Here is a 13,759-nt window from a genome sequence, read left to right as displayed (position 1 = left end):
GTTTCCATCCACAAGGAGGTTGATTCCCCCCTCCACGCAATGAATCCCAAGCCATCAGCACCCCACACACTTGGCCTTTGTTTGTTTCTTTCCGTAACCAGGGAGTAGTGACAGCTGCACCAAAGACAGGGGCATTTGGGGCTGGGACTCTCATCAGGCAGAGCAGCAAGCCCTCCCCTACTGGAGGCATCGAGGGTGGCCTGGAGGAATGTAGGGGTCTAAGGCGTTCTGTCAAGGGTCTGCCTGTCATCAATGGCTACGGGAGCACTGGGACCCAGGCCCCTAGCTACCTCCATCCCTGGCAGCCCTGGCCTCCTTTGAACAAACAGCCTAGTGTGTTTACCAGTATGGAAGGTGGCAAACCTCCACGGGCTCTGGACGCGGAGGGAAGAACACTGGCTCCACGTGAACCTGCCAAGAGAGTTTAGGAAGCAGCGCTGATCTAGGAAATGCCAGCAGAATGAAGAAACACAATGAACCAGAACTGCCAACACAGCTCAAGAGACACTCCCTGCCTCTTCTTTTGTGGGTCGTGTGCCTTTATGCTGAAGACATGAGAGACCACGGTCTTTAAACGAGGCAAGGGATTCAGCTTCTCATTGAACACCCACAGTAATCAGCTCTGACAGGCACCAACCCCTGCCTGGCACTGCTCCCTTTCCAGGGCACATCACCACCCACCCCATGCTGCACCAATGATAATGCATTTACAGACAGCCGGGACTCTCCAGCCAAGAGGAAAATTTGCACCTAATTAAATAAAAACAAAACAGAAAACCAAAGCCTTTAACCAGGCAAAAAGAAGATGGAATACTTGATCTTTTGTGGAGCTTTACAGCCAGGAACGCCAATCAAGATGATTTTTTTTTGTCTAAATGTTATCTTTCAAAACTATCCTCTCCATCCCTATTCGCAAAGAACTCCTTAAAAATCAGTAAGAAGCCAAGAGAAAAATGGATAAAGGAAAGACACAAGCACGTCACAAAAAATGCAGATGGCTAGTAGACAAAAAGATGTACAACCTCACTGGTAGTTGAACAAATGCAAGTGGAAATGCCATTTTTTAAAACAATCTGATCAGCAAAAGTTAACAAGATGGATAATACTGAGAGCTGGCATGGATGTGGGGACACTGGCACTCTGACACTACTGGTGAGAGCATAAATTGGTACAAGCTGTCTGGGGCCATTTGGCACTGCCCAACACTATTTATCATGAGCTTACCTTTGGACTCACCGATTCCATTTCTAGGAATCTATCCTTAGGAATATATAAATTCATAGAGAAGCATGCAGACGGCTTTTTTTCCCCTTTACATCATTATTTGTAAAAGCTCAAAACTTATAAGAACTTAAACATCTACCAAGAGGGAGATGGGTATTTATGATACGACATACCCATCTAGAACACTGCAGCCTTTAAAAAAAATCCAGAATGTACTGACATGGAAGAATAGCTACAATATAGGCAGAGGGGAGAAAGCAAGGTACAGAACAGTATGTAGAACATAATCCATTTTTTGTTTCTCTCTAGAGATGTATGTGATAATATATAATCCCCTGTACTCACATTTACATCTGCAAGGTCTTGGAACATACACTCTGAGGGAAGAAATTGAGGTCCTTTAAAAATATGGGTTATATTTTCTACTGGCATCTTTTCTTCAAAATGAAGTTCTTAAAATATCGCCAGAGTAAATATGTCTGGAGAACTTATAAGAGTAACCACGATGATCTGGGGGAGGAACTGCAGAGCATTGCTCATTATCAAAACACACACACACACACACACACACACACACACACGCATTGGCTCCTTTAACTTGAAGAAGCAAAGCCAAAAGGAAAAGGTCATCTATTCATGAATTTACAAAATATAAAAAAAAGACAAAGCATGCCTTAAAACTTAAGAGAAACGAGTTTGGGTAAGAATACTTTTACATAGTTATGAAACTGAGAGCCCCAACTGTTGGCCCAAACTAAAAGTTAAAAAATAAAATAAAATGTTAAAACTGAATAGGGAATCATTTGGAAAAGCGTATGGATGGCTGCTTCTCAACGAGTCATTCTGGAAAATCACCCATGGGCTATATTCCCTTTTACCCCCCTTCAAAACACAAATACATTCTACAAAGAGCTGTGGCCACCCCTCCAGGGCCCCCTCCTGGCCAGCCCCTCTCTCCACAGGAGGTCACCACCCCAGTGGCCCGTGTGGGAGCACCAAGGGCCCTGACTCCGATTAAGGGATATAAATCTAATTTGTCCTCGGCGAGGAATGTAGTAAGTCTCTCCAAGGCTTGCTGGGCTCACCATGAGGCCACAATTAGAGTTGCTCTGGACTCCCGCTTCCACGCTCTTGGGTCTTCCAGGTGGCAGCAAGCCACACTCTCTGCTGGAAGACACAGAGCTCATTCAACGGCAAGGCACATGGAGCGAAAGCCTGGAGCCCAGAGCCCAAGGCTGGTGGGGCACCTGGTCACCAAGGTTTCAGAGTTGTCCCTGCAATCTCACTGGGTGGAGGGTCATCCCACAACCCGCCTCCTGGAAAAGGGGGCGGAAATTCGACGTTGTTTAAGGTTGAGCGAAAGGAACCAGACGCTCTTATTCTTGCCAGTTTCAAAACCAGGCAAAAGTAACCTATGGTGTTGGAAGCCAGGATGGGGGGCACCCTGGGGGCTCTGGGGTGCTGGTCATGCTCTATTTCTCCCTCTGAGCACTGGTTCCCCAGGTGTGTCTGCTTCATGAAAATTCATGAGCTCCCCGCTTAACATCTGTGCACTCTTCAGTCTGTAGGTTAAACTTTGTAAAAAGTTTACTTCCTAAAAGAACAGGCAGCTGCTCACAGGCACTGACTCTGTCCATTCTCGGTGGACTCTCTCCTCTCCCCTTCCACAGCCGGAGCCACCAGAAAACTCACTGGTCAAAGTCACGCCAGCTCCCCAGGCCACAATGCCACCATCTGGTGACGGGGCGGGGTGGGGGGACTGGCAGTGGGAGGAGGGGGGAGTGGAACGTCCAGCCTTTATTTTCAGTTGATTTGCTCATTTTCCCCTAATATCAAAACAGTCCCAACTCCTTTTCTCCAATGCCCCAAATGGCATCAGCCCAACCCTGATACACCCCAAGCATGCAGGCCTCTCGGGCCAGGCACCAGGCTCTACGGGCCCATCCATCCACAGAACGTGGCTGAAGTACCAGCCTCCAGGAAGCATCTGCAAAGTCTGCACGGCCGCTCCAGCTCTCGTGCCATAAAGAGTCTGGCCTGGGCGGGGACTCTCCTCCTGGAAAGCCAATGCCATCTCTGGTTACCTTCAACCTCACTCCGCAAACTCCCTGGGGGCTCTTCTTGCTTATCAGGGATACTTGGGTCTTCAATGAACTTTCCCATGTGGTTAGTTTGAAGGTTGCCCCCTTCTTTGGTTAAATAAAAAGGTTTTTTTGTCTGTCTTTGACAAGAAGAAAAATGTAAAGTTTATAGAAAACTATATGGAGAGAAAAGCAATCCCAAACGATTTATATTCGAAGAACCGACAAATTAGGCAACTGAACGCTGATCTCTGCCGGAGGCGGAGAGGAAACCCTGAATCTGGCTTTCTCTCTCTCTCTCCCTTGCTATAATCATGCTTTCAAAGAGGCCCTGCCAAGTCCCCCCCACCACTGCCCAGATGTTCAGGGAAAGGAGCCTCAGCCGCAGGGAAGGAAGGCTGAGCGTGGCTCACCAGCACCGCGCCTGTCACTTCCGGAGGGCACAGCACAGAAGCAGGAGCGAGTGACGACAGCCACGCTGCCAAGGGGAGTGTCTGATTTTAAGAGCATCGGGGTACAAGCCCTCACCCGCATACTGCCGCCTTCCAGCAACTTCGACTGTCTGTGTCATCAAAGCCCAGGTTGGTGATACCATCCACTTGTGTTCTGCACACAGATACACGACACTGCTGTGTCTCTGTCTCTCAGATCAACCTCTTGCGCTCCCACAAAACAAACAGCTTCTGCTCCAACCTCAGCCCAGACCAACTCAATCTCCTGCCACCTCCCCCAGGACAAATCCCAAACTTGTGTAAACATGGAAAAGGCCAGCTCAGACTCCGAGAGCAGGGAGGCGGTGAGGTGTGGAAGGAACACCTCAGGCCACACGCACCAGGCCCAAGAATCACAGATCCACGGTTCAGCGGCAAGTCACGGATCCAAAGATCACACCACGAAAGCCTGAAAAGAAAGAACCAACTGAAGGCTTAATAAAAACAGTGTCTTTATTAAGGGAAAAAAAGGGGTGCCAGCAAACCCGACTTGGTATCAGCTCTCTTCCACTGCCTTCCAGATCCTAGCAGATAACACATCCGCATGAGGAACCGAGCCACAGCCTGGGAGTGTCAGCAAAACTGGCTGGCAGGGAGGGGGGAGGAAGACTTCAAGTAACCATCACTGTCAACCCCTCAACAGGACGGAACACCTCCAAACCCTCCCCCGGGGGTTACAAACTTGTGAGGAGGGAAGGGGTTATTTTGTAAAACACCATCCAAAGAAATAGTTCTTCAAAGTCTGTACTCATAAGCAAGCTGCCAAGAGGCTAAGAGGCCCTGCTAACAAGCACACAATTTCAGGAAAATGTCTGTTTTTTCCAAACTCCCCTGTGAATCAGGCACTCTCCTCAGTGCTGCTTAAAGAACAAGAGAGAAGAAAGCTCAGAAACGTTTAGAAAATAAAATATTGTTCAGAATGTCCATACAAATAAATCAGAACAGCATTTCTAGCTCTAAATATAGCAAGTATCTATGGGCAAGCCAATAACATTTCAAAATTAACAAGTAACTTTAGAATTATAATGGAGAAATAAGAATTTAAACACTGCATAAATTTCCATTTTCTGCCTCCAAGCACCAGGGTTTTTTTTTTTTTCTTCCTTTCCACTTTTTCCACCCATAGTTTTTTTTTTTCCAGCTTGAAAATTCCCAGAGGTTCACATCTTTCAATAGAGATAGAACACTCAGAATTCCTAACCTCTAGCGAATATAGAAGGAAGAATTCCTAATCTTAGAATATGGAAGGAAGCCATTCTAAATTTACTAGTAGGAAACCACCTTCAAGGCCAGCAATGATAAAACAGCAGACTATGAAGTCACGGATTCATGATGCTAACGACAGGCCACCACCCAAACTTCTCTTAGAAGTGATGCCTACATATATGGAGCACCCACGATGTGTGAAGACCTGCACTGGTACTTTTCATAGGTTACTTAATCCACACTGCATCCCTGCTGAATAGCTTTTATCCCCTTTTTACAGGTGAGGAAATTGAGACTCAAGATGACAAATGAGTGAATGAGAACTAGGATGCAAATCAAAGTCATCGTGGCCCCAAAGCTCTCTGTCTTTACCACCACTGTACTCTCAAAACAACAAAAAACAGACCTCCTTATTATGTAGAAAACACAAGCTACAATTGCTATGGGTCTCTCTCCACCCTTTCAAGGTCCTCATTTGCCTATTACTGGAACAGCAGAACTTCTGAGGTGCAAATCGTAACAATATACATCTGAAGGGTTGGGGGACCATCCAGATGTGAAATTGGTCTACATGGCAACTGCCGAGCTCACGGCTAAGCCACTGGAGCAGATGTTCTCCTGGACAATGACATCTTGCCACTGCATTGGGTCCATGGAACAAGATGCTTACGTTTAATATCTACCCGCTCCCCACTGCGTGCTCTGTCTGCATGGTACGCATTCATCCAACTAACTGATTCATTCATTCACCCATAAAGAACTTACTGGGCGCCTAATATACTCAAGACTGTGAGGGCTACAAGGTTGGGGCACATTCAAAGCCTACAGTTGACCAGAAGAGAGGCTTGTGCACCTAAACAGGTTAAGTATAAAAGTTGGGGTCATAAATGCCACAAGAAAGGAGTAGAAAATGGGATGTAGTAATCACTAAGGAGGAAGAAATGTATTCCAAGGAAGCATCGTGGAATGCATCATAGAGCAGTTCTCAACCAGGCTGGTTTTGCAGCGCCGGGGTGGGAGGGGGGCATGGGGCTGTAGACGTGTATTCCAAATGAAAGGTTAAGCTAAGCAGAGGCCCGAAAGCAAACCGTCACGAGGAACAACAGACAGAAGGCTGAGAAAAGCTTTAAAAGCCAGACTACAGAGTTTGGACTTTACTTTGTACACAGTGAGAAACCAACAGCATCAATTTCATGCTGCGGAGTGGCAGGAGATGAGTAACACTTCGGGTCAGTTAACCTGGCACCCCTACCTAGAAAGACACTGGGGGTAGGGAAAGCGTAGGATAATCCAGCTTGGAAGCTATTGGACATTTTTAGGCATCTGTTTGGGAATCAGAGTTGGGTTTGACTTTACTAACTCCAACATACATTCCCCCCTCTAACAAGAAATATTATGAAAAGCTGGTCAAACTTAAAGTAAATAAATATAGTGAGTCTCTGTGACTATTTGCTGAAGGAAGAGACAACCCAAGTCATCAACCTTTGGCTTGGAAAACAGCAGATGGTATTTTTGGCAGCAGATCCACTGTCCTAGTTATATGTTTTGCTCAAGCTAATGCTGCACTTTGTTTGTATTTCTTCGTCCTGCACCCCTGGAGCAAGGGGCAGGCAATCCCAAAGTGTAACAAGCAATAAAGGAAGCTGTACTGGGCTTCAAATTTGAGCATTCGGATAACCCAGACACAAGTACACTGGAGTAGATTATATTCTTCAATCTCCAGTGCTGGTGGTATTTGGGGGAGGGTCGTTGCTGAGCACTCTGTAAACAATTCAGACCAGTTTCCCTCAAATCTTCAAAAGACAACAACAACAGAGAGAAAAGCATGGAGTAGAATCAGACAGTGATAAGTGGTTATGTATGCAAAGCGGGAAAACACCTGATACTGGTTAACAGATTTCTGGAAAATAACTGCTAAGTAAGACAAATAAAACTAGCTTTCTGAAAACTGTTTTCCTAGACTTGCCTTTTGATGTGCTCCTTTCTGCAATAATAATAATAATAAAGTAACTCTTGCAGGAGATGAAGTGACTCATAGCATTTTCTGCATGGATTAAATTTCTGCTACTTTCTGTGAGCAAATCAATAACAGACCAAATGGCATTTGCATTTCAACAGCACCAACCCACTTAGGATGGTGCACAGCAGGGATTATAATCGTGGTGGGAGAGCCATCCTTTCCTAGAGAGTTTCATTTCATCCTTGCGATCCCACTTTATTCCTTTGGACAGAAACCTTTGGCAGGAGGAAAAACCATCTCTATTGTAATAGAAACTAATTGTTCAGGTTATGGAAGTGAAAAATAATGCAGGACTGTCTTCTGGACTTTTTTCTAAGCCTCCTTTTCAGCCAGGTGACCAGGACAGCCAACCAAATCCTGCAAATGGAATTCATCAAAAGCCTCACAGATGATGTCTGATTCCAAACCAGTGGACCTCAACTGTAGTTTGGAAGCATTTGATTTAAGGAAACAAAAAAGGTCAGTCTCAGAGCAGAAAAGGGAGTTTCCTAGGAAGTGATGCCAAGAGAAGAAAATGAACTCTTCAGGAAAGTTCTAGGAAGAAAATGGTAGAAGCAGCCACAGATAGGAGTTGGAGAAAGGCTGGGACACGAGAACAGTAGAAAATCCATTTCCCTGGATCCCAGGAAGCAGGATGACAGTGAAAGCATGGAGCTAGGCCTTGATCTCAGAGTGTTGGACAAAGGAGAAGAAAACACACAGGAGGGAGATACCACCTGACACAGTCCCAGGAGAAGAAAAAGGAAGGCAAGAAAATGGTCCATTAAAAGAAATAAAAACACTACAGAAACTCTTTTCATAACCAGAGTTGTAAGAGACTGTCATAATCGCCAGAGCTGTAATTCTGCTGTAAAAACATGTTTTTAAAAATAAGGCCTCCGTGGAAATAGAAACCCAAGCGGGAAGGCCTACAAGGAAAACAAAGCAGCACTTCTTCTTCGCACAGCACAGTTTCCTGCAGAAACACAGCGAATGAGAGCTGATTCATTTTTGATGAAGACAAAACAAAGGCCTCAGTTCTCTGGAACATGCTTATTAATACTTAGTCAGTTACACACTGGCCTTTCCCAGGTGCCATCTCCCAGCCCATAAATATTTAGGAGAAGCAGACACAGGCATGCACGCACACACACACACACACACACACACACCCCATACACGTGCCCAACACATGCACACACACATGCACACACACTCGGGCACGTGCACGCATGCACACACATAGAAAATATTCTTTCTCACCTAGCAGGAGTGGGATACCCACAGAATTGTCCATGAATTTACAAACCCAACCTTGTAAGTGGGAGCACTCAGAGCCTCAGCTCCCACCCTCACCACAACCAACTCCCCAGGGAAAGAATCTCTGTCTCTCTTTCTCTCTCTCCAGATTCTAAATTCCTCCTTTTATTTTTCAAGCCCTCCAGAGGTCCCAAGGCCAAATAAAAATCCCACCCTCTTTAAGAAACCCTGGACTTGGCATGATTGAGGCTTTTCTTTAGCTACAACCCCACTCCCATCAGTGGCACCCATTGCATCCGACCTACCTTTTTCAGGCCTCAGGGTGTACACACAAATGGCTTTTGGAAAGAAAAAAGGATCTGACCCAATTTGATCACCAATTCTGCCTGGTTTGTGTGGTCAAGCCTTCTTTACAACTGATAAATAATATGCCCTCCGCAAATATAAATGGTACCGATGACAATTACCACTTATTGAGTGTTCCCCATGTGCCAGATGCCTTTACAAACGTCTAGTATTTATAACAGCTTTAAACAAAGGAATCATTAGCTCCATTTCACAAATGAGGAAAGGCCGCTCGGGGAGGTTAAATAGTCTGCCCAAGGTCACAAGGAGTAATTGAGGATCTGGGATTTATACCAGGGCTGGGTCTGCTTACACTTTATTTTATCTTCTGCTGGATTCTTCCATCTGGCCCCAAAGGGTAAGCCCAGCCATTTCACACACACTGCCCCCTGCCCAGCACCCCATAGAACAAGAAGCCTGCATGTCAGCCACAAGATTCTTCTGTAGCTTCCTCAAAACAGAAAATTTACGAGGATTTTACCAAAATCACTAGTCTGCAGAGGCTATGAAGTGACTTCCAGTTTTAAAAACTGACAAGAATCTCCCCAGAGCCAATTATTAGGGCTGATGTAAGCTCATAAAACAGACCATAAAACCGTTTCTGTTATATTAGTTCTGTGTCTTCCTCTTCCAGAGGCCTGTCAGAGGGAAGAGTGCTACAGAGATGCCTTTCAGAGGCCTGTGGTCCGCCACGCCCAGGATAGCCTGCAGACTTGTGTCTTCTCTGCCTCTTCCCCTCCTGGCCCTCATCAGAGGCTCTCAAGTTTGTGCAAAGAAAACATCATCCACCAGCCTCCTCTACCACAGGGTGATGTCAGATGGGTCCCAAGAGCCCGTTCTAATTTACTTACACGATTGAGATCTCCGTCTCCCAGTTACTCAATCCTGCAACTCCGGCCAGCAGATATAATTGCAAAGCAGGTAGGCTAGGCTCACCCATCGGCTGATGCGGTGCCAGCAAATGTTGCAAATTACAGGGTATAAATTTAGCAGGGTGGGTCTTGACACACATTCCTGCAAATTACACGTTCCCTTGCTAGTAGAAGGTACATTAATTACTTCGGGTGCCTGTACTACGTCCACTTACTCCGGGCTTTCAGGAGAGATGAGAGCAACTCAGAGGAGTCTATGAAGATTAAAGCATAAAGATACGATGCCTGCTGGGAGGTGGGACTTTTCCAAAGCTCTTGGAATCAGAATTGCTAACTTTTTCCCCACAGATTGCGAGTCACCGAGGCCCACTGGGAGGGGCTGAGACAAAAATAGGGGACGGGGAGGGACAACTTTGCACCGGGTGGTGGTGTAAGAGCAGCACCTGCCTCCCACTTGAGCTACAAGTGCTACCTACCCTGCAAGAAGCAGAACAGGCACCGGTGCAGCCAGGCAGATGCAGCTGGAAGTGAGGTCTGGATCCCCGGGGCTGAGCCCATCTGGAGATCTCACCCTGTGCAACAGCGCACGAGCTACGTGCCAGACGTTGAGTTAAGGACACAAAACCTGCATGTGCATACGATCCTCCACTATAGCCGCGTGAGTGGGGATGGAACTCGCACCAACTTTACGGAGGAGGAAACCGAGGCTCCGAGACTAAACACTTTGCCCAAGGTCACATAATCAGAGTAGTGGAACCGGGTCGGTGTGACTCTCAGACTCATTTTGTGAAATCCCGGGAGCTGCAGCATCTGCTGAGGGGCAGCCAGCCCCAGATGCCCATCAGGGCTCTGGGGAAGGCGAAAACACCACATGTCCATTCAGAGCCTCCTATGTCTTGGGCACACAGCGCAGCACCTTCACCGAGGCTGCTGTTTAATTCTTGGGACAACTCTGGAAGGTGTCCCATCTTCTTGACCTCACCCATGAAGAAACCAAGGCGAGGGAAAGTCAAGATCATCCAGCTAATAAGTCGCAGAGCTAAAATTTTAACCCACTTAAATTCAAGGCTTTTCCCTCTAAACTAAGAGCCTAATCTGTAACTTAACTGTCGCCACGCAGCCTTCGCAATTCAGGGAGAAAAGGATTAAAGGAGACCAAACGGCTGGAGCCAGAGAATATCGAATGGTGCCACCCACAAGGTCCCAGAGCCCATGCCGGGTGGAGAGCGAGCAGGCTATTTTCAAGCCACGACTACAGTGGACACTGGTGGCGGGTTTGGTTTAAGTTACTCAGCGTCCATTTCTCCCTCTGCTTTATTGGAATTACCTCTCTCTCAAGGGCTATGATATAACAGGACCCTAACCAGGAGTCCTACACTCTCCAGCCGAAGGGAAGTGGTGCGATCTAAGCTGAACAGATGCTCCCTCCCTGGAGTGCGACTCTTGAGAAGAGGGACAAAGACACTGAAAACACTCCATTCCTTGCAAGAAGCAGGACGTGGCAGGACCAAATCTCTCTGACGCCACTCAGCTTGGAAAGCTCACAGGCCTCCGGACTGAAGGAACTTCTACTTCAGCAGGAGAGCCAGGCTGAGAAAACACAGGTAATGTAGAAGGAAAGCAACACATGACTCCCACAATGGCACAATCTGCGTGCAGTCTACACTGCCACAGAAAAAGGGTATTGGGAGGGAAGGTGGCAGGCGTCCAGAGGGGATGCGCTCACTCTGATAGAAGACACTGCCTGGACCAGCCAGATAAGTTAGATCAGGCTTGGCCATCAGAAGAGTGACTTGTCACAGCCAGATCGCCGTCCCGTCACATCTACTATTGATAGGACATTTCCTTTTAGTCATCATAATTGGGTGGATCAATTAAACTTGGAATTCTTGAGCCCTCAAGGTTATGACCTCAATCCTGACTTCCGGAAATTGCACATTCTTTGTCTTAATTGGAAATGTGTATGGTTTTACCTAACAAAAATGTGTATGGTAACCTAACAACACTCGCAAGGTTACTCTATACCAGACAGCTAATGAATAAAGTTGACACAGTTACATAGGAAATGGCTACCATTACATTATAAATTTGTAGGATGATGGCGAGCTTCTGTTACATAAACACCACCTCATTACCTAGGTGGTCCCTTTCTAACTCTTTTCTGCTAGGAAGTGGGAAGCAATGGATGGGGTGGTGTACCACAGGGCCCCTTGACCCACCTAAGCAACCCAAGACCTTCTGAGAACCCGTCTGTGAAGTGAGACCCATTGTCCTGCAGCCAAGTGAGAGTCTGGTGGGGCCTGATGCCTGGATTAGGAAGACCCAATGTGGCCCTGGGTGGCTGCTAAGACAAAGAGCCAGAGCTAGCGGGAAAAAAAGCAGTAAGAGGAGATGGTGCTAACCGGGGCTCTTCTCCAGGCAAGGCAGTAATAGTAACAGAATAATGCAGTACTAGCCACGACTCTAGTTGTTAACAAAAGGATGACACAGGAAGAAGCCACAACACAGGCATGAAGCAGTGAGCTATCGGGCTCCTGTTCTGCAGGAATCATGCCAAACAACAGTCTCTGCTCCTGGCCATGCAATACCGGGGACACGAATGGGTGTTGGATTTCTGGGAATTTTTCTAATCCACAGAAATGACGACAGATGTGCACAAATAACATCTTACAAACATGTTAGCCACAGTGATGCTTAGGATAAACAAAAACCTGGACACAACACAAATGCCCCAAATTTGGGAGTGGTTAAATAAATTATGGAACATCTACTGGACAGAATTCAATACAGCCATTAAAACTCGTGCAGAAGAACTGGTGACTGGAAGTGGAAGTATCCTCCTTAGATGGAGAGCGGCTCAGCTAAGAGGGGTCTTGTGTGGTTTCAAAAAAATCAATTAGTATTAGAACAGACAACCTAAGTTAGGAGACAATGTAAAAGCCTATTGTTTTCATAATATAGACTACAGAAAATAAAGCTAAGAAAATTCATAATGACCAAGAGTTAGGAGAAAAACAACTGAGGATAAACTAAAATAGAAATGTTTTAATGAACAGAAAAATGTTCACCATGTAAATATTTAAAATGAAGTTTTGTTTTGTTTTTTCTATTGGAGTATAATTGCTTTACAATGTTGTGTTAGTTTCTGCTATAGAATCCGTGTTAGAATCTGTGATTGTGTTAGAATCAACTATATGGATACCTATATCCCCTCCCTCTTGGACCTTCCTCCCAACCCCCCTCCAGCCCACCCATCTAGGTCATCACAGAGCACCGAGCTGAGCTTCCTGTGCTTTGCAGCATGTTCCTGCTAGCTAGCTATTTTACCCATGGTAGTGTATATATGTCAATCCTAATCTCCCAATTCGTCCCACCCTCCTCTTCCCCCACTGTGTCCACATGTCCATTCTCTGTGTCTACATCTCTATTCCTGCCCCGCAAATAGGTTCATATGCACCATAAAATAAAGTTTTAAAACTATATATACATGCAAACACATATATAACATGTCAGAAAGGATAATACACCAATTTTTTCTGAATGGTGGGATTACTGGTGATTTTGATTTTCTTCTTTCTGATTAACTGTATTTTCAACAACAAATAACAATAAGAATAGCAATAAACGTGATTTTTCAGAATTTTAATGGGGGCTGAGACCATCATAGAACCAAACTGTCACAGAGTAAATCAACGTAGGTTAGTTTTGTCTCTGAAGAAACAGTTTCCCCTAATAATTCAATTAAAAGATTTTTTGATAAAGAAACTATACAGTAATGCATAAAAGAAGCTCATTAATTAAAGAATTCCTCCACAGAATCTTTCTGAAATAAGTGGCATCCTTAATGTGTGACTTGGAAATAAATGTAGCGGTCACTTTACATTTCGAGCATGCCTGCATGACACTCAAAGCACAAAATGTTGTGGACATTCACCTGACCAGTCAGACTCAGAGTCATTTTTTTCTCCAAGCTCTCATTCCAACCATAATCTGCTTTTCTGGGCAGTGCCTTCATAGAGCAGGTACCACTGAACAGCTGGAACACACAGCCCTCAAGTCTGGGTAAACCGATTCTACCACTTCGACGGCCAGCATCGCCTTGGAGTGTAAAGGGCACAGGGGTCCCACTGCCGGACCTCCTGCTTTTCAACTCACCCCCCTTCCCTCCCGGCTCTGGCCCCCATCCTCTCTGTCTGTACCATCACTGCAGCATCCTACCCAACCTCTGCGCCCCCAAGCTCTTCCCCCGCTCAGTCATTTTCACAGAGGGCTCATCACGTC

At 46.0% G+C, this 13,759-nt stretch overlaps 1 protein-coding gene across 6 annotated transcripts in view; it reads right to left on the bottom strand.

Annotated features, from left to right (window-relative positions):
* Positions 1–13,759, bottom strand: part of LDLRAD3 (low density lipoprotein receptor class A domain containing 3) — a 268,879-nt gene that overhangs the window by 210,731 nt on the left and 44,389 nt on the right. For 3 of the 6 annotated variants that reach the window (XM_081240425.1, XM_081240429.1, XM_081240424.1), the window contains exon 1: positions 3,834–3,909. The exons of the other annotated variants lie outside the window; for them this stretch is intronic. In XM_081240425.1, the coding sequence (XP_081096551.1) occupies positions 3,834–3,900 (67 nt within the window). In that variant the 5' untranslated portion in view covers positions 3,901–3,909. Of the gene's footprint in view, positions 1–3,833; positions 3,910–13,759 lie in introns of those variants that run through there. 6 annotated transcript variants of the gene reach the window in all.

Source organism: Mesoplodon bidens (genome assembly GCF_964165515.1).
Source record: "Mesoplodon bidens genome assembly, chromosome: 7".
NCBI lineage: Eukaryota > Metazoa > Chordata > Mammalia > Artiodactyla > Ziphiidae > Mesoplodon > Mesoplodon bidens.
This window is presented reverse-complemented; position numbering and strand designations above follow the sequence as displayed.